The 21,183-nt window shown below is 29.2% G+C and overlaps 4 protein-coding genes across 5 annotated transcripts in view; 1 reads left to right on the top strand and 3 right to left on the bottom strand.

The window, feature by feature from the left end:
* Window positions 1-21,183, bottom strand: part of LOC127291539 (uncharacterized protein DDB_G0284459-like) — a 309,035-nt gene that overhangs the window by 128,177 nt on the left and 159,675 nt on the right. The gene's annotated exons all lie outside the window — the stretch shown is intronic.
* LOC127291546 (bromodomain and WD repeat-containing DDB_G0285837-like) overlaps window positions 1-21,183 on the bottom strand; it is a 237,677-nt gene that overhangs the window by 98,427 nt on the left and 118,067 nt on the right. The window lies entirely within an intron of this gene.
* LOC127291548 (uridine diphosphate glucose pyrophosphatase NUDT14-like) overlaps window positions 1-21,183 on the top strand; it is a 98,401-nt gene that overhangs the window by 54,398 nt on the left and 22,820 nt on the right. The window contains exon 2 of one of the 2 annotated variants that reach the window (XM_051320737.1): window positions 12,085-12,217. The exons of the other annotated variant lie outside the window; for it this stretch is intronic. Within the exon in view, the coding sequence (XP_051176694.1) occupies window positions 12,085-12,202 (118 nt within the window). The 3' untranslated portion in view covers window positions 12,203-12,217. Of the gene's footprint in view, window positions 1-12,084; window positions 12,218-21,183 lie in introns of those variants that run through there. 2 annotated transcript variants of the gene reach the window in all.
* LOC127291542 (uncharacterized) lies at window positions 4,605-10,070 on the bottom strand. The gene is made up of 7 exons (XM_051320724.1): window positions 9,480-10,070; window positions 9,180-9,355; window positions 8,600-8,835; window positions 8,270-8,451; window positions 8,013-8,181; window positions 7,680-7,828; window positions 4,605-7,594 (listed from the first exon to the last, which is right to left on the bottom strand). Exons 1-7 carry the CDS (start codon window positions 9,807-9,809, stop codon window positions 7,241-7,243), a joined length of 1,596 nt encoding a protein of 531 aa, XP_051176681.1. The 5' UTR covers window positions 9,810-10,070; the 3' UTR covers window positions 4,605-7,240.

Here is a 21,183-nt window from a genome sequence, read left to right as displayed (position 1 = left end):
TACATGTAAAACAGTAAGAAAACGCTACCACGAAAAAGACAAAAAAGAACGATTTAGAAGTAAGAAACGTTTGCTCGAAAATGACAGTATTAAAAAACCGAATATCAATATTAAAAAACAATTATCCAATTCGAACGGCATACAATCTCCGCCGTTAGTTGCATCTCTTGTTTAAAGTGGTTCCTTAATTGACATATCTGAAACGGCTAAAAAAAATTTTCGCAGTCGTTCGAAAAATATTTTTCCTACATGTAAACTAGAAAGAAAACGCACTCATGACCGAGAAAAAAAGCAACGATTTAGAACTAAGAAACAGTTGCTCGAGAAAGAAAGTATTAAAAAACCGAACATTAATATTGAACAACAGTTGTCAAGTTCGATCGACATACAATCTCCGCCGCTAATTGCATCTATTGTGCAAAGTAGTTCATTAACTGACATATCTAAACCGGTTAAAAGAAATTGTCGTGGTCATCCAAAAAATATTTATTCTACAAGTAAACTACAAAGAAAACGCACTCATGAAGAAAGGAATGATTTAGAAATAACAAATGTATGTATGTATGTATGTATGTAAATAACAAATGTAGACAAAAAAATATTGTAGTTTTTCTTGTTTATGAAAATAGGTCATTACTTGATAAAACTGAATCTCTGATTGAAACTATTTGTGATAAAGTAGATCATGAAATAGAGGAAAATAAAGCATTACGTTTTTTCTGCGTTTTAGGTAGTAACTTTTATATTGATGACGTGTGTATAAACAAGTTTCATTACATAGTGGAACAAAATTCAAATTATACACCAATAAATTTATTTTTCAATTATTCATCCTAGATCTTTAAAAAGAAGTTAAATCTATTTTACCGACGCAGGGGCATTTGCAACTGATATTTCGTGAAGGTAGTAATAACGTAACACATACTGAAAATGAAGTTGGACATTGGTGTTGCATTCACCATGTTAATCATCAATTGCGAATTTATGACAGTCGTTATAATAATCTTAATCCATTTCAGACTCGTTGTCTTTCTATTCTTTTCCCCTATTCTTCACAAATAGTATTTCCGTCTGTACAGAGACAAACCAATTTAATAGATTGCGGAGTTTTTGCAATCGCGTTTGCAAAATTCATAGCTCTTGGGAAAGATCCTTGTGAGCTACAATTTCGTATAAAATCAATGCGTTCACACTTATTTAATATTCTTACGAATAATGTTTTATTACATTTTCCAATTCTAAAATCTATTGTGCCTACTGATGGTATAAGAAACTGCTTTTCAAGTACCATTTTTTTAAAGATGAACATCTTCTGTAAAGTATCATGTCAATCGATTCACCTGAAACGGATAACGGCCAGCTCCGTAATCTTTAAAAAATATTGAAAATAAATTAAAAATAAATAAGAAATTTAGAGTTAGAAAAGAATAGAACGCAAAAATATTGAAATAAAACAAAGAGAACAAACAATTAATAGAATATCTCGCTACCGTGCAAGACAAAATCCCGAAAAATTAAAACACGAGCGTGACCTTAGAAAAAATAAACAGGAACTGTTATTAAATGATTAGGATAAAGTTAGCCGTCTGTTTTTTATAGGGATAGATAATGGTTAATCACATGTTTGTCATTGTTGTGGTCATTTGTGGCGACAAACTTCATTAAAATCATTAAATAAAACTAGTCTTATAAATAAAAAAGCTATTTTAAAATCTGATATAAATAATATTTTATATTTAACGACTTTACACGGAGAAACTTTAGTTTAGGAAAATTTGATATTATAATATTGAGTTTTACAAAAAGCGAATAGTAAACGAGGATATATCGTTACCTTTGTGAAAATTACTATTTAAATATTATATTGAGTGAGTATTCTAAATTTGGAAAGAGTAATATAATAATTATAGATTTATGTTTCTAAAAAGTAGCAAATTTTAATTAAAAAAATAGGAAACTGAATTTGGTGTATTGTTGAAACGAGCTAAATAAATATATTAATAACTAAAAAAGAACTATGAAATTCACAAAAACTATGGCAAAAATCCATTTCAAGTGAAAATAAAATTACTATAGTGTTTTGGGAATATCGACAAAAGTTAGAAAGCCCTCTACAGTAGTAGCAAAAAAACTACTGAATTTTACCATAGTCGATATTAGATGTTCCACAGTGCACCTTTAAATATCACAGTAAACATATTATGTATATATATACATAATATGTATATATATAAAACACTATAGTAATTTTATTTTTACTTGGAATGGATTTTTGCCATAGTTTTTGTAAATTTCATAATTCCTTTTCAGTTATTAATATATTCACACACATTAATTATATTATATAGGGGAAGATAGGGCAAGGATAGTTAAGGGGTAAGAATAGTTAGTTGCTGTTATGTTTAGACGGCTTGCTCAAAATTCGCGTCATTTATCGTATATTTGCGTCTTAACACCAATAGATGATAGTAAAAATTAGAAGACAATCTGTCACAAATTGCGAAGTCAGGAGTTTATTTTTGTAAAAAGTCTATTTTGCTAAAATGTCAACGTAGTGTTTATCACATTGTTTTCTATATTAATGCTTCCGAATATTTATTTACGTGAGTGTTTTCCTGAGTGGAATTTCCTGCTGAATACGAATATCGTATTTATTTTCAAATTAATTCAAGTCGTTCCTAAAAATTTAGAAAAAACTGAAATATGGGCTCATGGGGCAAGGATAGTTAGAGCTACTACGGCTCGATAAAATCCTGCTAATGCGATTGCAAATTATAAAAAAATGTTTAATTGTTCTTTTTATGTTGATATACATTATTGAGAATTATTGAGATTGAGAGAAAAAGAAACTTCTTTATATACTGAACAACAAAAATGATTACCGCTTGTGAGAGAATTTCTACAAATATTTAAAATAAAAAAGCCGAAACAGTTTAATATTCAATAAATATATCAAATTTTCAAATTATACCTATATAAATCTAATACATTATTTAAAATTTATTTAAATTTATTAGTTAAAATATAAATTATTAATAAAAAAACGTAATATTCAAATGAAATTAAACTCTTAAAATTAAATATTTCTTATCATTTAAAATATGTTTTCTCCTTTTTAGAATTTTATTTTAAAATCATGCTTAAATAAAAATTGATTTTCGGAATTTATAAAGTACATTAAAATTAACTTAATGCGTTTATGGAATATTTAATACTGTTTAAAGTATTAATTAAAAATATTTTTTTTAATTAAATAAAATCATGCCTCGAATCGATTTCAAGGCGCAAAAAGTCGCTTTAGTAGAATAAAGATTTTATAAAAGCCGAAAAAGTCATTTGGTTTTTGTCAGTAAATCTCATTTTGTATTTCCTTCACTATTCACTAATTTCTAAATTCAATTCGTTAAAAATAAAATAATTTACTTAAAGCACATTTTTCAAATTTTTAATTTGCTCTTTTCGAAAATAATAATCATTATTTTTCAAAAATAATTGAATTTCAAACAAAATATTTTGAACAATGTAAAAAACTATTTAATTTTTTAAATACTTTCAATTTAACATTTGGAAAACAGTCGTTTTTTTCCAAATTTTAACAATAATTCAAAAAATTTAGATTTTTAAAAAAATTACTTCATTATTTTTTAAAGATATATACTTGAATTCTCAGAAATATGTAATTGAAAATATTAAAAGTAATTCAATTTTAAATAAATATGATGAACAAAATTCTAAGAATTACTTTTTTACAATAATTTTTTTATATATACTTTTTTTGAAACTATTATTTAGTTTTATTTTTCATTAAACTTTCTGAAAATCAAATATTGAAAAATTTTAATGAAAAATCAATTCTTTATTAAAGTTTTTCAATATTTGATTTTTAGAAATTTCAAAGAAACACTTAAAATAAATAAAATATTTTTTATAAATCACAAAATTAGTTATTTAAAAAGTTTTAAATTATTAATTAAAAAAATGTTATTATTTTAGAGAAATTAATCAAAAATAAATTTTAAAATATTTGACTACAATTGTTTTTTACACTATAGAGTTACACTTTTTATAAATCTATAATTACTTTTTTGTAAAAAAAATCTAATTACACTAATTTACACTATACAAAGTAATTTGAATTTTATACCAAAAAAGTGTTATTTCGTTGCAATGTTTAGGAAAAATATTCGAAAAAGTCGCATGATTTGAAAATAAGTTGAAAAAAGTCCAAACAGTTGAAATATCCGAGGCCTGTAAAATTGAAGTAAAATTAGTCACCAAACACACATTTCAAAATAATTTTTTTATATGAAATTGTGCATTTGATTTAATATTTGAATTATTAATTTATTTAATTATTATTTAAATTAAACTAATTTGTGAAATCTAAATATTGAATAAAATGTTCAAGAGTCATTTCTCATTATTTGCAAACTATACATTTAATACACATATGTTTAAGTCAAAATTATACTTAAAATATAAATTTATTAAAAATTTAAAGTAATTTAAGCGTTAAATTACATTAATTAAATTAATTTAAATTCAAATTTAATGAACTTTAAAAATATTAGAAGATTAAAATAATAATTAATAAGACGTTCACAATTTTTTGTTGTGCCTAATTAGACAGAATATTTATTAACACAAGAATTTCTTAAAACTAATTATTTCAATACAACAATACTACATCCAATTCTTGGCAATATAAAAATTTCCGTCAGCTAATTTGTTGTAGTATGAAGAGCTAGCAGTGTCAATGTCATTTTTGGTTAATATTTCCCAGTGAAATTCAGTGCCATGCATTTTATAAACACGAAGGTGATGATTAAAATGACAGTCTGCCATTGATTTTGTGATTAAAAGGAAAGTATCCTTGTCAATTAAAATTATAAAATGCACAAAATGAAACTGAGGATCCTGTAATTCAGAAAATGGTACTATTACAGTATCCTTTTTTATAGCAATGTTGTGGTATTCAAGATAATTTGTTGAGTAACAATATTCGCTCAGGTTTTTTGGCCATAAATGAACAAATTTACCAATTTGTGGAACATTTTGAGTTGAAATCTTTTTAACGTGGTTGACAGTGTAAGGCGGATACTCAGAATTTTTACATATAAATCTGTAATTCATCATTAACTGATGCCGAATAGCTATGGTTTTGCAAATGTTTACTCGACAAATTGCTGGATGAGCGATCTGTTTTCCTTCTCTATTTTTACTTTCAAACCTTAAACAGCAAATATTCCATAAGGGTCCAATCTTACGCATTATTGAAGGATAGTGAAGTAAAAAGTGATGTTTTGGTTTCATACAGTTGGGAAATTTTTCCGTTAGTGAAGTAAGGTATTCGTTTATTTTCACTTCTAAAATCTGACAAGTTTCCTGAGTGACCTTCGTGCTGCATACAATTCCTAAAATCTCTTTCATTGTTAGTAATATTTGTCAATAACTATCATTTTCATCTATGGAATGCCCAATAATCATAGTCAAATTTTTTGCCAAATTAAACATCTCCGCTGCTGACAAAATGATACATTTTTTCTTTAAATAACTTTACAAAATTTCTGGAGGTTTATTAATACTATATTTTGAACCGTAATAAAATGATCGAAGTATTGTATTTAAATATTCTAATGTAAAGAATTTTTTCTCCTTTATAAAATAATTAAGTAAAAGCGCGATGTCATATCGTAAAATACCTTCAGCTAAATCATGCTGCACATCAACTGCTGGATTGCTTGTAATATGAAACCCTGATATTTTATTAAATACACAATCTTCCTTTATGCCGCTTTCTTTCGGATTAATATTTTCCAGAGATGAATTATAATTCGAAATATCTCGAAGTATGTAGTCACTTTCTTTAAATATTTTGTTAATATCATCAAAATTAATTAGACAAAGACGACAGAACTTCTTTGCTTTAAAACTTTCTACTAGTCCAAAAATTAAATTAACCCCAAGATTGTCACCTATTATTAAAGCTAAGTCAAAGTATATTCTTTTTTCACCATTTTCAAAATTAATCAAAATGCTCTCCTCTCTCAAAAATTTAAATTCTTCAACAACTTTTGTAAAAATTATTTTATTACTAAATTGTGATCGATCTAATGTATTAAACAGAATAAACAAAAAAATGTTTTGAAGTTTGGATTGATATTCTGGTGGAAGACACGGTATACTTAAATAAACAGCACCACACTTGGCAATCCCTTTATTGCTGCCAAGTGCATTATTGTTTTCGTAATCGTCAAAAAACATAACAAGTGGTAAAACAATTTTGTCCTTGCAGGAAGAAATTTTTTGTTTCCAATGAGAACTTTGATAAATGTTAGTGACTCTTTTGAGAGTCTAAAATATTTAAATACTTTATAGTTTTATCAAAAATGCCAGGCAATTCAAAGAATTTTTTTAGTACCTGACGAATTGGTATAAATTGGGCTACTACTGGAATATCTTTGCGTTTAGTTCCTGTTGGTGCTGACTTATATTCAATTCTTTTGCCTATTTGGTAATTTTGTGGAGGAATGTAGGAATCATAATATTTAAATTGAGCTAATCTTTGTTTCTCTGTTTTTAACTGCTGAAAAGGTTCTGAAAATTTGTTAAAAATCGTTTCTACTTCAGAGATGTCTTGATCTGTCATACCTAATTTTTTAAAGTGACTACATACTTCTCCCTGGACTGAAATAATTGTTTTATTAAGTAATTCGGAAACATCGAAAACAATGTCATTGACTCTTTTTCTCGAAATATCAGGCGATTCATATAACTTTGCTGCAAATCTTACTGTTTCTTTATTCTTTATTTCTGTATTTTCTAAGTTAAACTGTGGAAAATGATTTATTTCGTCGTTAAAAGATGTTACTTCATCGAAATTATCACTGATCAAAGAATCAGAATCAGAATCACTAGTTTCGGAAATATCATTTTCAGTAAAGTCAAATTCGGTAAAACTTTTCTCGATTATATTATTTGCATCTGAACAAAGAGGCAGTTCAGGTAAATTGTCATTTAATGACAAATTTTTGTAATTAGAAGCATGTTTATTTCAACGATGCCGAGTAAATGAAGCGATTACGGAAAATGACCTTTGGCAATCAGGTTCAGAGCATGAAAATATTCGTAAGTCCGAATGGGTTATATTAACATGACGAATGAGATTTGTATTTGTTTCAAATAAAGTTTTACAGGCAAAACAGACCAATATTGTGAGTTTTTAATTCGAAGAACAATATTATAATAATTTAGCCTGCTTCAAAGCTTCTTCCGTTAATCCCTGTAATTCTTTGACTGACTTTATTGGGTTATTGGGCAACGTAACAATACTATAACCGACAAGTTGGAAAAAATGCCACATAGAATGCGATGCTTTCGGATAGTGGCAATGTAATGAGAAGAATAGTTTAAAACATAAATCTAAGGCTTCCAAGCACGAAGATGTTTTATATTGTTGATCTTCAACAACAACATACGCTTCCTCAATATTAATTAAAGGCCCAACGACAATAAATAATGGTTGGAACGTTTCTTTTCTATTCCATAACTTTGATTTTAAGACTCTAATTTTCTCTTCTAATTCATCCGAAATCTGCAAAAATATATATAATTTATAATTTATTAAGATTTTCTGATAATTACAGGAAAAAAAGAATGTTTACTTAGAAGAAGTTTACCTCGATGTGACACATAAATGTTTCTCTTCTTTCAGCTGGGCTCCATCTGCGAACGATGTTTTCATCTGAACAATTTTTTCTCTTTCTTCCAACCCCGGCCTGGGTACTTAATAAGCAAAGCAAATGCAAATCAACTGCATCTTGAGCTTCTAAAAAATGATAATTTTAATAGTATTTTAATGGTTGAAAGTATTTTGAAAAATTATTTTTTATCTGCAATATATTCATTTAGAGTAATGAAAATCATTCAATTAAATAAAACATTTTTTTATACGAAATAAAGATTGTTTTGCATTAAATTAAAAAAAAATTTATAAATATTTTTATATTTACCGCCATTTAATGTTGGCAATAGTTTTAAGTACGCATTATCATCAACGTCTCTTATTTTCTTCTTCTCAAGTTCTTGCAGCTGATTAATAAGAACAGTTTTTATTGTGTTCCATCTATCGGAGAGCAAACCACTTTTGCATGGATAAATTTCCGTAAAATCAAGCTCTAACTGTAAAAAAATAAAATTATCAAAGACATTACATTCATTAGTATATAATCACCATATTGTATATAATTTATGATGTTGAAGTACGTACTTGTTTAATACCCTGTTCAATCTCAAGACAAGGAAATGTTTTAAAATATTCTGCCACAGAATAATTTTCTGCTAAAAGTAAGATTTTTCTAGCATTATGAGTTAATATCCAGTCATTTTGCCTCGATTCCAGATTTAAAGAAGTTTTTAATCTCTCTAAAGCAGCATTAATTTGTTCTTTATCTATAAAAATTATTTCATTTAATAAAATCTAAGGCAGCTATGCATGCTTTAAACAATAAAGAAAATTGCTCAATATAATTTAAAAAATAATTCCTCAGTCTTGGATAAATCATTTATTAATGAATATTAATTAAAGGTTTCCACTGACCTTGTTCTAAATTAACACAAGATTCCTCCTTTTGACTTCTCGATTTTGACTTCTCCAAAAGATTTTGTTCTTTTAAAACACCTTTGGTGTAATTATAATGTTCCCATAAAGCACCTGATGTTGGAACAACTACATTTCCCTCTGACCAATAAGGTGTGTAATACGTCGAGGCTTTTTCTCCCGGAAAGATTTTTTCTATACTGTGAGAAATGTCAGTAAATGTTGCACGAGAAATTCTGAAAAAGTTTGCAATATTATAATTAATATTCGCATTTAAAACAAAATCAGTATCGATATAATAATTTTAGTTTACTTATTGTAATAGGGCCATAACATATTCTTTTATTAGTATTAATTAATCTTATAAATTTTTTTTTCTTAATAAACATTTTTAAAAATATATGTGTCCTGACGCGGTGAAAGGGACCTTACCGTCCAAAAAATTATTTTTTTATTATTGATACCATTCTATTCAAATTCTTTCAATCGATAAAATGGTATTGATGTCTCAAAATTAATTTTTTTGACCGTAAGGTCCCTTTCACCGCGTCAGGACACATTTCAAAAATAAATTACTTACCGAAATTCAGAGAGCTTTTCGCTTTGTTTTAAATTACTTAATGCATCATCTTTTATTTTACCTATTACTAATCGAACTAATATTCCACGGCTTTCTTTATTTAACTGTTTTTTTATATCATAATGCCTCAAAACAGTCTTTCCTCCACTCCTTTTTACCAAAAATTGCATTAAATTCTGTAAATTATTAACATTTTTAATAATCCAAAAATTTTATAATTAATATTTCCATTTTTCAATATTTTATATTTATATGTGTACAATTGAATATATATTTTATATTTATATATAATAAACTCACTTCTTGGAAAGAATTGCTTGCTTCCTGATTTAAATTTTGTACAATTTCTACATTAATTGCTTCAATATTTGAGGATGAATTGTGTACTGAAGGTTCTTCTGAAATCACTCCTGGAATATTAGTTGGCGAATGTTGTTTCGTTTGTACATTGTTGTTCAAATTGATAAGTGATTCGCTGTGTAAAACAATTTCTGGTACGTTATTTGAAGCTGAGTTGTCAATTAATAACTCTGGCGTTAAAAAATTGTGTTGAATTTCGTCAGTTATTGGAGTTACAATGTCTCCAGTGTCCAGATCTCGTATCAACAAATACTGTAACATCAATATCATGATAAGCCTAATTGTTTATATTTACAACTTCATAATTTTAATATTGATTAAACCTATGAATGACAATTCATATGTTATAACTTCTGTTGACGCTTACCTGATCGTCAACGCCTTCATGCAAAAAAGGATATTCTCCGTTGTTAAACATTTTGCTAAATAAAAGTGAAATATAAAATTAACAAATTAAATATTTACATATTTTTTTATGTATTATATTTTCCAATTTTTGATTAAGATTCCTTACTTCATTTTTTTAGTTCCGTACTTTGAAAAAAATGTCAATGAGAAATTTAACTTATAATAATAGAACTTTAGCTAAATAATATGAGCAAACACTTTTTAAAAAAAATTGGTTAAGAAATTCATCATAGTTCTGGTCATTTGTGAGTACAAGAGGCCATTGAAATAAAAAAAAAAGAAGAATGGTAAAGGGAACAGTGGCCGATATTTTAACAGTGAAAAACACCCGCTATCAAAAACTATAATAAACATAAAAAAACGTTTATAATATTTTAAGAAAAATTAACATTCTTAAGTAGAATATTTGCAAGCTGATTTATATATTTGTTTTATATATTTATATTTTTATAGTTTTTTTATAATTTTATTTTATAGGAAGATAACCTCAAAAATGTGACAGTTTAACAGAAAAATTTTCTAGAATTGAGAAAATCATTGATAAATTTCAAATCGAATTTAATTTTTTTATACTTTATATGTGATTTATGAGGCTTATGATAATAAATATTTATATAAATTACTTATTGATGAATGAATGTTTCATATATTGTTGATTATAAAACGGATGTCGTTTACTGTTTTCATACAAGCAATTTTGAATTAATAGTATACTAACAAATGTATATACAAATTTTATTCAATTTCTTTTAATCGTAAATATTGCACCAATATTTTATTTATACTTACATTTATAATTTTCGTTTAATAGCACGTTTAATAGCACTTTTAACACCAAAAATTATAAGCACATATAATTTTCACACAGAAAGGACGAAACCACGCCGGGAACTTAAAACTATCACGTGACGAAACCCAATCGGTCATGCTCGGCAATAATCGGATATTTTTCGTACACTGTCGGTAAAGTTCGACCAATAGAATGCTATTAAGAAATAAAATCCCTTTTTTCTATGGGAATGTTTTCAAAAAACAATTTTAGATGATACAATAACCTCCATACGGCCACACACACAAGTGGGCTTACTCTAGTAGGTGTGCCCATTTTTAGTTTTCCTCATATTCGCCGGAGTTCGATTTTGGCGCGGTTCCGATACGGACGTTTAAATACGTCACTCCTGCCTAAACAAAAGCAAACACTTGGAAATGTATTAAGTAGAATTATTTTTGGTCAACTGTGTTAAAAATTTTAAATCCAGATGAAAACTCAACTATTTAAATATCTAGTTCTCTGGAAATACTGTGAAAAATGTGAAATAAAGTGAAAAAAATGATAAAGGAAAGTGAAAGTGGAATCATAAACCTTTAACAATAGTTTGATTTCTGAGGATTGTTAAATAAATTTAGAATCTGGTTTGGTTTGGATTTTTAATTAAATGGAAATGGAAAAAGTTATTTTGGAGCTGATAAATATTATAAATTTAAGCACACAACGAACGTATACTTGTCTTTGAAGGTCAGCAAGATAAACAATGAATAGAAATAGTAAAAACAAAAAATAGCAAGTCCTCTCTCTATCATCCTAAGAATAATTCCATATTAATTGAATGGTAATTTAGTTCGTCTATGAACATTCTTTTAATAGAATACTTGGATATATTTGAGTCATTTGTTTCTGTTCGTCGATAGCAGATATTATATTTGCGTTTAAAAATAAACAAATAAAGTTGACAATCACACAGGAACGACCGTCGAAATATTGAATTTATTTTCAAATATATCTCAGCTCTTATATAGAGATTTAATTAACTAATTAAATATAATTATAAGGGAAAGAAATAAACGAATAAAATAATAATTATACAAATAATTATGAATTAATTGTTTAAAGAAATTAAATAATTAAAATGAATTAACCATCTTTTTTTTCAACAAATGTAAGAAGGCTTACGTATGGATATGATCATTTTTCAATAATGCCTTAAGTGTAATATTTAATCATTGAATAGCGTGATAATTAAACTCATGTTTCTTGGTCTAATGGAGGATGTTATATATGTTTGAATTACCATTGTTGTATTCAATTGAACCCATAGAGTAATTTATTGAAAGTAATAAACAAATTGAATGCTTACAGGGATATGAAAGAAAAGTTGGACTCGATTATTTCAGAGTCGGGTACGCCTACGAAATCGTTTGACTCATTTTCCTGTAATTCTTCGGAAATTCCCCACGCTCGGGAAAAAAATACTTGAACAGACATTTTAGAAGAGTCATGGTGCTGGTCTCAGATTACACACTCTCCGATTTCAGGTACATTTTCCCTTTTTTCAGAGAATTATAAACTAATAACAAAATTAGGTCTTCACGCAAGTAAATTTAATTTTAATATGACTTTAAGAACTGATCGAGAAGATCAGTCATTGACTGAAAACAACGAAATCACGGAGGAATCGTTGGTTTGGGTAAATCCTAACTGACCAATTTCTCCGGTATTTGAACCCATGGATTTACCGCCTTATATTGTGTTTATGGATAGTATCACACAAAATTTAAATGTAGGGAAATTAAATCCGATGTTACGAAATGTTACAGATGGTCCAAGGCTAATTCAGAGAAATGGAATAAATAGGGTTAAAATTACTTTTGAAAGGTTTGAAGATGCAAACTGCCTTATAACCTCTGAAGCAATTAAATTGGCAAAATTTAGAGTGCATATACCAAATTCTTTGAAGGTGTCCAAAGGGGTTGTCAGGGACTGTACTATTTCAGCTTTAGATTTTGCAGGAACATTATGTGATAGAGATTTAAATAATTTGCTTACTATTAAAAGGAGGGTATCATTTAGAAATCAGGTATTAGATTCTTTTGAGCTGTCTTATGCAGGCTCAACTCTTCCTGAGAATATTATTGTTTCTTCTTTTGAACTCCCACTGAAACCTATTGTACCCAAACCGGTAAGGTGTTATAAGTGCCAGAGATATCGTCATGTAGAATCACAATATAGATCTAGGGGATTTAGATGTAAATTTTGTGGAGGATCGCACTACACTGATGAATGTGACAGGAGAATAAACAAAAGTTATTGTTGCAATTGTAGAGGAGAACATGTCGCGTCTTCCTCTTCTTGCCTAATCTATATAAAGGAAAAGGAAATTTGTCAGATTAGGGTAGAATTTAATGTTGGTTATATGGAGGCGGAAGAAAAGTATAATGTCAGGAGAGGTACTACAAATTCACAGAATAAAACAGTTGTTGCATCTGGGTCTCTATCACATGCCCAGAATGACATGGATACTTCTTTGCAACGTACCCAAAAGAATAAGGTTTGTCCTATGGATCTATCCATTCACTCAAATTCCTCTCAGGACTCTTCGAATGATGTATTCCCCAGGACGATTCTAATGTTCGAAATGTACATGACTCACAAATGGTAAAGCAAAACTCAAGTTCGTTATCTAATAAATCAATTCGAACGTTTGATTCGGATATCCTGTCTCAGTCCAGGTTTAATCCAAACCTTCAATCAAGAGATAGCAAGTTCTATGCAGCAATTGTTCATATCGGATTTACAAGCGTATCCGATTATATTATATCACATTATAAGAGAAAGGAGAAGAAGGGGGAAGTTGGAAAAGTGTTTTATATTTTGTTTTAACATTTCTTCCTTGCTTTTCGTTTTTATTTTTTCTCTTTTGTTTCATTTAGAACTATAAATGTTGTTTATTCTAACTTTAAAAGGGAAGGAAGAAAAGAAAAAAAACAAAACTTTATAACATTTGTGTTTTGTTTATGTATGATTATTGGAGGATTCGTCTTGATAATCACTATTTTGAAATATCTTGTTTTGTCTTAATAATTTTTGGGTAGGATTTTGATATATTCATTCGAAAATTGTTTAATTTTCAACCAACTGAACATAACAGTTTAATTGCGTCTTTTGTGGACAGTTAAATTTATATAAAATTGCAATTTAATATAAAGGAAAGAACACAGGTATTTTACAAATGTTTACACAATGGCTCACAAAGAAATCAAAATTGTTAACTGGAATGCCCATAGCATTTCCAATAAAAAACTCGAACTTGAACAACTAATTCACTATACACAACCACATATCATTTGTATAACGGAAACTTGGCTTCGTCCTAATCAAAATTTCAATGTACATGACTTTCATATTTATAGGAAAGATATAGTAATTGGCAGAGGGGGAGGAGTTGCTATTTGCATCAACAAAAACATTGTAACTTCGCCACTAGAGATTATTTTATCTGATCCTGGGGATCTGCAAGATTTGGAGTATTTAGGTGTAAATATACTACTATTCACCTATGATATCAAATCCCAAAATCGTAACTTGGCAAGATTTATTTACTTCAACAGGAAATGTTACAAATAGAATTATATGTGGCGATTTTAATGTTCATTCCTATAATTGGGGTAGTTTGCACTCTAACTCCAAGGGCAATAGGATTTCTGAAGCTCTGGAGAATTGTAATTTGATTTCTATTAATGATAAACATCCTACCTTTATTCCAAAATGTGGAGAATATCAAAATAATCTGGATCTCTTCTTCATACCTACATCCCTGTGTGATAAAACTACCTATGAAAATATGGAGTCATCCTTTGGGTCAAATCATATCCCTATTGTGATAAAATATCTTATAAAACCCAATTATGTCACTAATAATTTTACCAGAATTAATACTCGTGATGTTGATTGGATATTATTTAGACAAAAAATAGATATACTTCTTTTAGATTTATATATATTACGCAAAGAAATGACACCAGACTCCTTTCTGGAATATATGATTTAAAATATTCTGTCGGCTCTACAAGAGCGTGGTGCATACTACCCTGCCGATTACAAAGGCAAAAGAAAAATGCAGCCTCTCTGGTAGAGCACGGAATGTGATGTCCTGAATAAAAAGCAGGGTGAGGCCCTCAAGAGATATCTTGTCAATCAGACCCAGGATAGTATCAGGGAATTTAAACGAATTTCTAATAAAGTAAAAAGGGACTTAAGCGAAATTAAAAAGAAATCTTTCATTGATTTTTGTGAGGGGCTTAACTTTAATAGGGGTATGACGAATATTTGGCGAAGGGTTAAAGGCATGATTTCTAAAACAGGTGTCATTACAAACAACTCGTATACATATGAAGAATCAGATGAACTAATAGAAACAAGAAATAATCTAATAAAAGAACATATTCCTCCCCGAATACACATTCCACTGCAGTGCTTTGATGAAGATAACATTATGAATCTTTTGTTTACTGAGAGTGAATTTGAAGCTGCTTTGGCAACATCTAATACTCAATCTTCTCCGGGTCTATACGTTATTAGTTTTGAGATCTTAAATAGATTGCCGAAAACCTTTTTGAAAATGATTCTTGATAACTATAATGATATGTTTGTTGAAAGCAAATTTCCAGAGTCATGGAGGAACACTCTCCTTAGATTCATTCCTAAATCAGGAGGAGGATATAGCCTATATCTCTTACCTCCTGTATAGCTAAACTTTTCGAGCGAATGGTACAAAGGAGTTTGGAGTATATTTCTGAAGTTGATGACTGGATGCCGGATTTCCAATATGGATTTAGAAGGGGAAGATCTGCCCTGGACGCAACGTCGATTTTAGTCTCTGATATATATAGTGCTTTTGGAAGAAAGTATCGATTTTTCGGACCGACCGCTGACTGAGGCCGCAAAAACTGCCCAAATGACCTCGAAATCGGCTAGAAAAGGTGAAGAAGAAATGAACGTCAACTTAGAAGGCCAACTATACGGCGCAGGCATCGCAGATTAAGGTATCGAACCTGTTGTTACTTTGGCACTGGATATAAAGGGTGCTTTTAATTAATTCTATTTAACATAGCCCTTCGTAATATAAAAAACTGCCTTCCTCCAGGAGTACACATAATCATGTATGCCGATGACATAATTATTTTTGTTTCCTCAAAGAACCTTCAAACCGCCAAAGAACTACTTTCTCTAGTGTTCCATAACATTTCAGTTTGGTTGCTCAAACTGGATCTGGAGTTATCCATTCCAAAGACCCAATACATACCTACTATTTACAAGATCAAATAACAATATTAAAATAGGTAGAGATATTTCATTGAATGATCAAGCGGTTGATGGCTTAAAATATATTAAGTATTTGGGGGTGTTTATGGATCAGAGACTTTTATGGCATCAACATATTGACAAAACCATAATGAAAATTAGCAGGGCTAATAATGTTTTGAGATTGTTGGCAAGGATTTCATGGGGGCCTTCTGCTTCCTCTCTATTAAGGGGTAAAGCCACCATGCGCGTGGCAAAAAAAAGGCCAATTTCGGGAATTTTTTTAAAGGATATATGAAAAGCTATAAAATATATATATATATATATATATATATAAAATTATATATGTATAAAGATACCCTAAAAATTTGAAGGCTATCGATAAAAAATTGTAGCCGCTATCGTTCCGCCCGTTTTTAAATAGGGTGTTTTGAGAAAAACGCGTTTAAAGTTTTAACCCTCTAACGTCCAACAAAGTGAAGCCAAATTTTTCAAAATGGTTAAAATCGGCTAAAACTTTTCACTCGGGGGTTTTTGGGGTAGCTGATTACGAATGTGATGTTCTTTTTCAAAATTCAAAATGGCGGATCCAATATGGCGGACGACAAAATTAAAAAATCATCGGATTCGCTTAAAACTCTTTACTCAGAGGTCTTCGGGGTCACTGATTACGAAAATTATGTGTGTTTTTCGGAAATTAAAATGGCGGATCCAATTAGTTTGACAAAATTTAAAAAGTGATCGGATCTCCTTGAAAATTTTTACTCGGGGGTATTTGGGGTTGCTGATTACGAATATGATGTCTGTTTTTTAAAATTCAAAATAGTGGATACAATAATAAATTTTTCGGTTGGAAATTTTCGTATACCTTAATCTGCGATGCCTGCGCCGTATAGTTGGCCTTCTAAGTTGACGTTCATTTCTTCTTCACCTTTTCTAGCCGATTTTTGCGGCCTCAGTCAGCGATCGGTCCTAAAAATCGATACGTTCTTCATCTGCCTTAACGCAGAAATTGTAGCAATTCATTTCGACTGTCATATCCAACTGAAGTATAACTTTCATCAAACTGCTAATTCCATCGTTAAAAGTACAAACGGCAAGACTTCCAGCAATGTCCAGTACAGTTTTCCCACTTGACTTTGATTTTGGAGCCATTCCCCATACCGTTGCTATTTTGCTTGAAACCACCTACGCATCGATTTTGAAGTTCATTATGGCTTAAGTCTTTATAGATGGGCTTGATAGCTTTGAATACTGTTTCCGGCAGAGGATTCTTGTGTGAAAAATCTTGTAATGTATTAGTGGATTTTGCTCTTTGCCACGAACACCATGAATTTTCACCAGCTGGACACTTGTTGTGTTGATGAAACTCATTCGTTGACAGCTTGTGATAACGGTTTAAAACTACTTTTCGTGACATAGATGGTCTTCTTGACATAGATTCTCCACCTCGTTTTCCTTTACGATTGACATATTTCGATTTATCACTCATTTTATTCACTAATTTTAGTTATTCATAATAAAAATATTAACTGCTATGTAATTATAATACTTGGACCAATTTTTCACAAAAGTAATAGCTAAAATTTACAGCTAACGCCATCTACGAGCTATTATATGAACTTCCTAAACTTTGATAATACGTAAATTCAAAAAGTAAAGTCCTAACGCAAGAGTAGGTACATCAAAACCCGAGCGCGTGGTGAATTTAAATTCACATAAAATAGGCTTGCTTAACGCTTATGAGATGTCAGAAGGTTTAAGTGAAATTATGCTGTGTTCGGCTAAACCCTCTTACCTTGACATTCCGTTGTCTCTGATATGTCATCAAGTTAAATCAAACATAGCCTATGGACTTGATATTGGCGATTCAAACAGCTACACTAGCGCCACAGTTGAACTAACTTAGGCGTGACTCGCTCTAAAGCAGTCTCTGTTGTGACAGTTTATTTCAAATTATTTAATTATTCTGATATTTTTATTGCGTTTGTAAAATAATTTTTAAGCGTTAAATAAAAAAAAATAATTTAAAACACATGGAGTGCTACAGAGCGAGTCACGCCTAAATTAGTTCAACTGTGGCGCTAGTGTAGCTGTTTGAATCGCCAATAAAAAACTCACTGGAACCTGATAAAGAATTATATAATATCTTGGTAACTCATTTCCCTAATAAAATATCTATCTTCACAGATGTCTCACATAATTCTAGGACTGATAGAGCAGCTTTTTCATTTCACATTCTATCGATAAATATAGACTATGGTGTCAGAACTTCTAATCTCCATTTGATTTTATCGCTTGAATTAATAGCGATACTTGCTGCAATCCAACACTCTTGCAAATTGGAAATTAGAAACATTCTAATAATATCAGATTCGAAAACGGCTATAAATTTGCTTTCCAAGCCAATTATATATAATCCCAAAACATCCATACATATTAAGTTAATTCTTGGATTAATAAACAAATATAGAGGTCAAGAGCTGGGTGAAGTTGAGTTCTTGTGGATACCGGCTCATACTGGAATTGCAGGGAATGAAAAAGCCGATAAACCTGCGCAAAAACTGTCACGCAGTTTCCGATCTCTGTGAGAAACCGGATCGGGTATGACGATGTCAAGACATTGATTAGGGAAGATCACAGAGACTGGAAGAATTTGTTGTGGACATATTCTTCCATCTCAGACAACCTGTATTTTAGACATGTTAATGTCAAATCTAGTAGACCTTGGTTTAAAAACATTAATATTGACGACGTTAATTTCAAGATTGAGAACGGGTCATGTTCGTACTGCCGACTTATTTCAAAGACTCAATTGGAATCTGGAATTGAACTGTACTTGCGGTTTTGAAAGTATGGCTTTAAATCATATACTGCGTGATTGTCCACTTTATAGGCAGGGAAGACAACGTTTCCTAGAATTTTTAAATAGGTGTGAGTCAGATACTACCGATCCAGCAACTAATTTAAGGATAGAAGCATTAACTCTCAATTCTGAAACAATTTTAGAAATTAAAAAATTTTTTAATCAGCACAATATAACAGTTTGAACCACAAATTAATTTAAGTTTGAATACGTTTTCATGGTTATATATAGTTAATCATACGTACATGCGTATCAGAAAAAAATATATATATAGGTAGTAATAATAATGATGGTAATAAATAAGTAATAAAATAATATAAAATAAATAAGTAAAGTTATAAGAGACAAGGAAAGAAACTTTTATTTTAGTATACTTAACATTCAAATTTAAATACAAATTAAAAATAAATTATCAAGATCCCATAATACCAATGTTAACCCAATTTCCAATAAAATCCCCTATACTTGCCTACACAGAAAGAACTAAGAACTTGCATTTATATACATCAGCGACATCATGCCAAATATTGACAACTAAGCATACAAAGAGAAGGGGATCCGCATCTACAGCAAATATTCAAGATACTTATACTTATCTACATTTACATTATTTCATGGCTATTTGACCTTCGGGGACAACAACTATGCCTGTTTTTACCGACAGCCAGTTAATTTAACGCGCGAACTTTGAATTCTTTATAATATAAATATACTTTTATTAATGTTTTTATAGATATTTATTAATAAATATACTATATATATACTATATTATAAATATAATATAGTATATATACATAATGTAATATATAAATAGTACTAAAAATAAAAATAATGGTGATAATAATTAATATTAAATTAATTATACCTAATTATAATCACTATAAGTAAAAAAAGATATTTTTTAAAATATTGGCTGTGAAAAGTACTGTGAGTTTATTTGTACTAAGTATACAGTTAGGGATAATGTTTTAATGATAATAATAATAACATTATTACTATTACTAATAATAATAAAAATAATAGTAATAGCAATAACAAAAATAATAAAGACCATGAATAACCTACGGGTAATGTTTTGTATATTTTAATAAAAAGTGTAAATACTTTTGTTATTTCCTTAAAAAATGTATGTTATAATATTTAAGGTTATGTTTATACTTTTTTTAGAACCATATTTATCAACTGAAACCATTAAGTACCTTTAGTAATCCTTCCTGAACATTTTAGAATATTTTAATATACATAAAATTAGAAAAACTGCATTTTTAATGTATTTTTTAAACGTAATTTGGAGTATAATGTATCTTTGTTTAAGATCGCACTTTGGTGAGTTCCTGGTGTAATTCTGAGTCGATTGATATATTATAGACCTTTTTTTATTGAAAACTCGCGTGAAGATTTAACATTTACCATTTACGATATGAATAATCTAATACAACTCGACGATGGTTATAAAGTTCTTAAAGGAATTAGAAACTCTCCAGCTCACTGGGAAGCTGAAAAAAGAAAGTTTTAGGAATGATTAAACAATTTGGTGTTCCAACTTTCTTTGTAACTATATCAGCAGCGGAAGTCAAATGGCCTCAGTTGATAAAGCAATTGAAAAAAACTGTTGACGGTATATATATTACAGTGGATCAACCAAATGATCTATCGTATGAGACAAAAATTCGTCTTATACAGTCTGATCAAGTACAAAAAATTAGGAAAAGCGATTATGAAACAACTTATAGATATTCCTTCTAGCATACGCACTTTTAAGGAATATTTAACTTATGGGCAATTTCACGTAAGATTTATAGTCGAGGTTTAAAATTCGGGTAAACATATTTTTTTCTTATTTTTTGTAGAAAAACATGAAATACGTATTTTTTATTTTTGGAGAAATCGGCCAAATTTTTTAGTTATGAATTTTTGAAATTTTGGCTTTGCGAAAGTAGACCTTTTTTTATAGGCTTATATCTCTGAAAATATTAAATTTGGTAAAATCTTGACAAAGAATAAAAGTTTTGTTTTTTCGTCAACTTTTAAGAAATTTAAGAAAATTTTTTTTTAATTTTTAATCAAAAAAATTTATTTTTTATAAACAAATTAATTGTTTTTTAATTTGGGCCCGATTAAATTTTTTTTCTTATTTATGCCAGAAGATTTTGCAAAAAGAGCCGGAATGGGCCTGATGAGTTAAATAAGTTTAAATGAATTTTTAAAAATTGCGTGCAAGCTCCACGCGCGCTATGCTTCACAGTGGGCCGCGGACAAATTAACGTAGAGCCTACAAATTTCAACCGATT

This window comes from Leptopilina boulardi, unplaced genomic scaffold (assembly GCF_019393585.1).
Source record: "Leptopilina boulardi isolate dan_hultmark-lab unplaced genomic scaffold, ZJU_Lbou_2.1 LbouV2_140, whole genome shotgun sequence".
NCBI classification, from domain to species: domain Eukaryota; kingdom Metazoa; phylum Arthropoda; class Insecta; order Hymenoptera; family Figitidae; genus Leptopilina; species Leptopilina boulardi.
The sequence above is the reverse complement of the archived record's forward strand: the minus strand, read 5'-3'. Positions and strand labels throughout refer to the sequence as shown.

Bases quoted from the DNA above. Each gene is read 5' to 3' on its own strand.
- LOC127291542 (XM_051320724.1), bottom strand. From the start codon at position 9,809: ATGATATTGATGTTACAGTATTTGTTGATACGAGATCTGGACACTGGA. The intron at 9,356-9,479 runs GTGAGTTTATTA...AATAATTTACAG, and splicing joins CAAGCAATTCTTTCCAAGAA to AATTTAATGCAATTTTTGGT. The intron at 7,829-8,012 runs GTAAATATAAAA...ATCATTTTTTAG, and splicing joins ATTGCCAACATTAAATGGCG to AAGCTCAAGATGCAGTTGAT.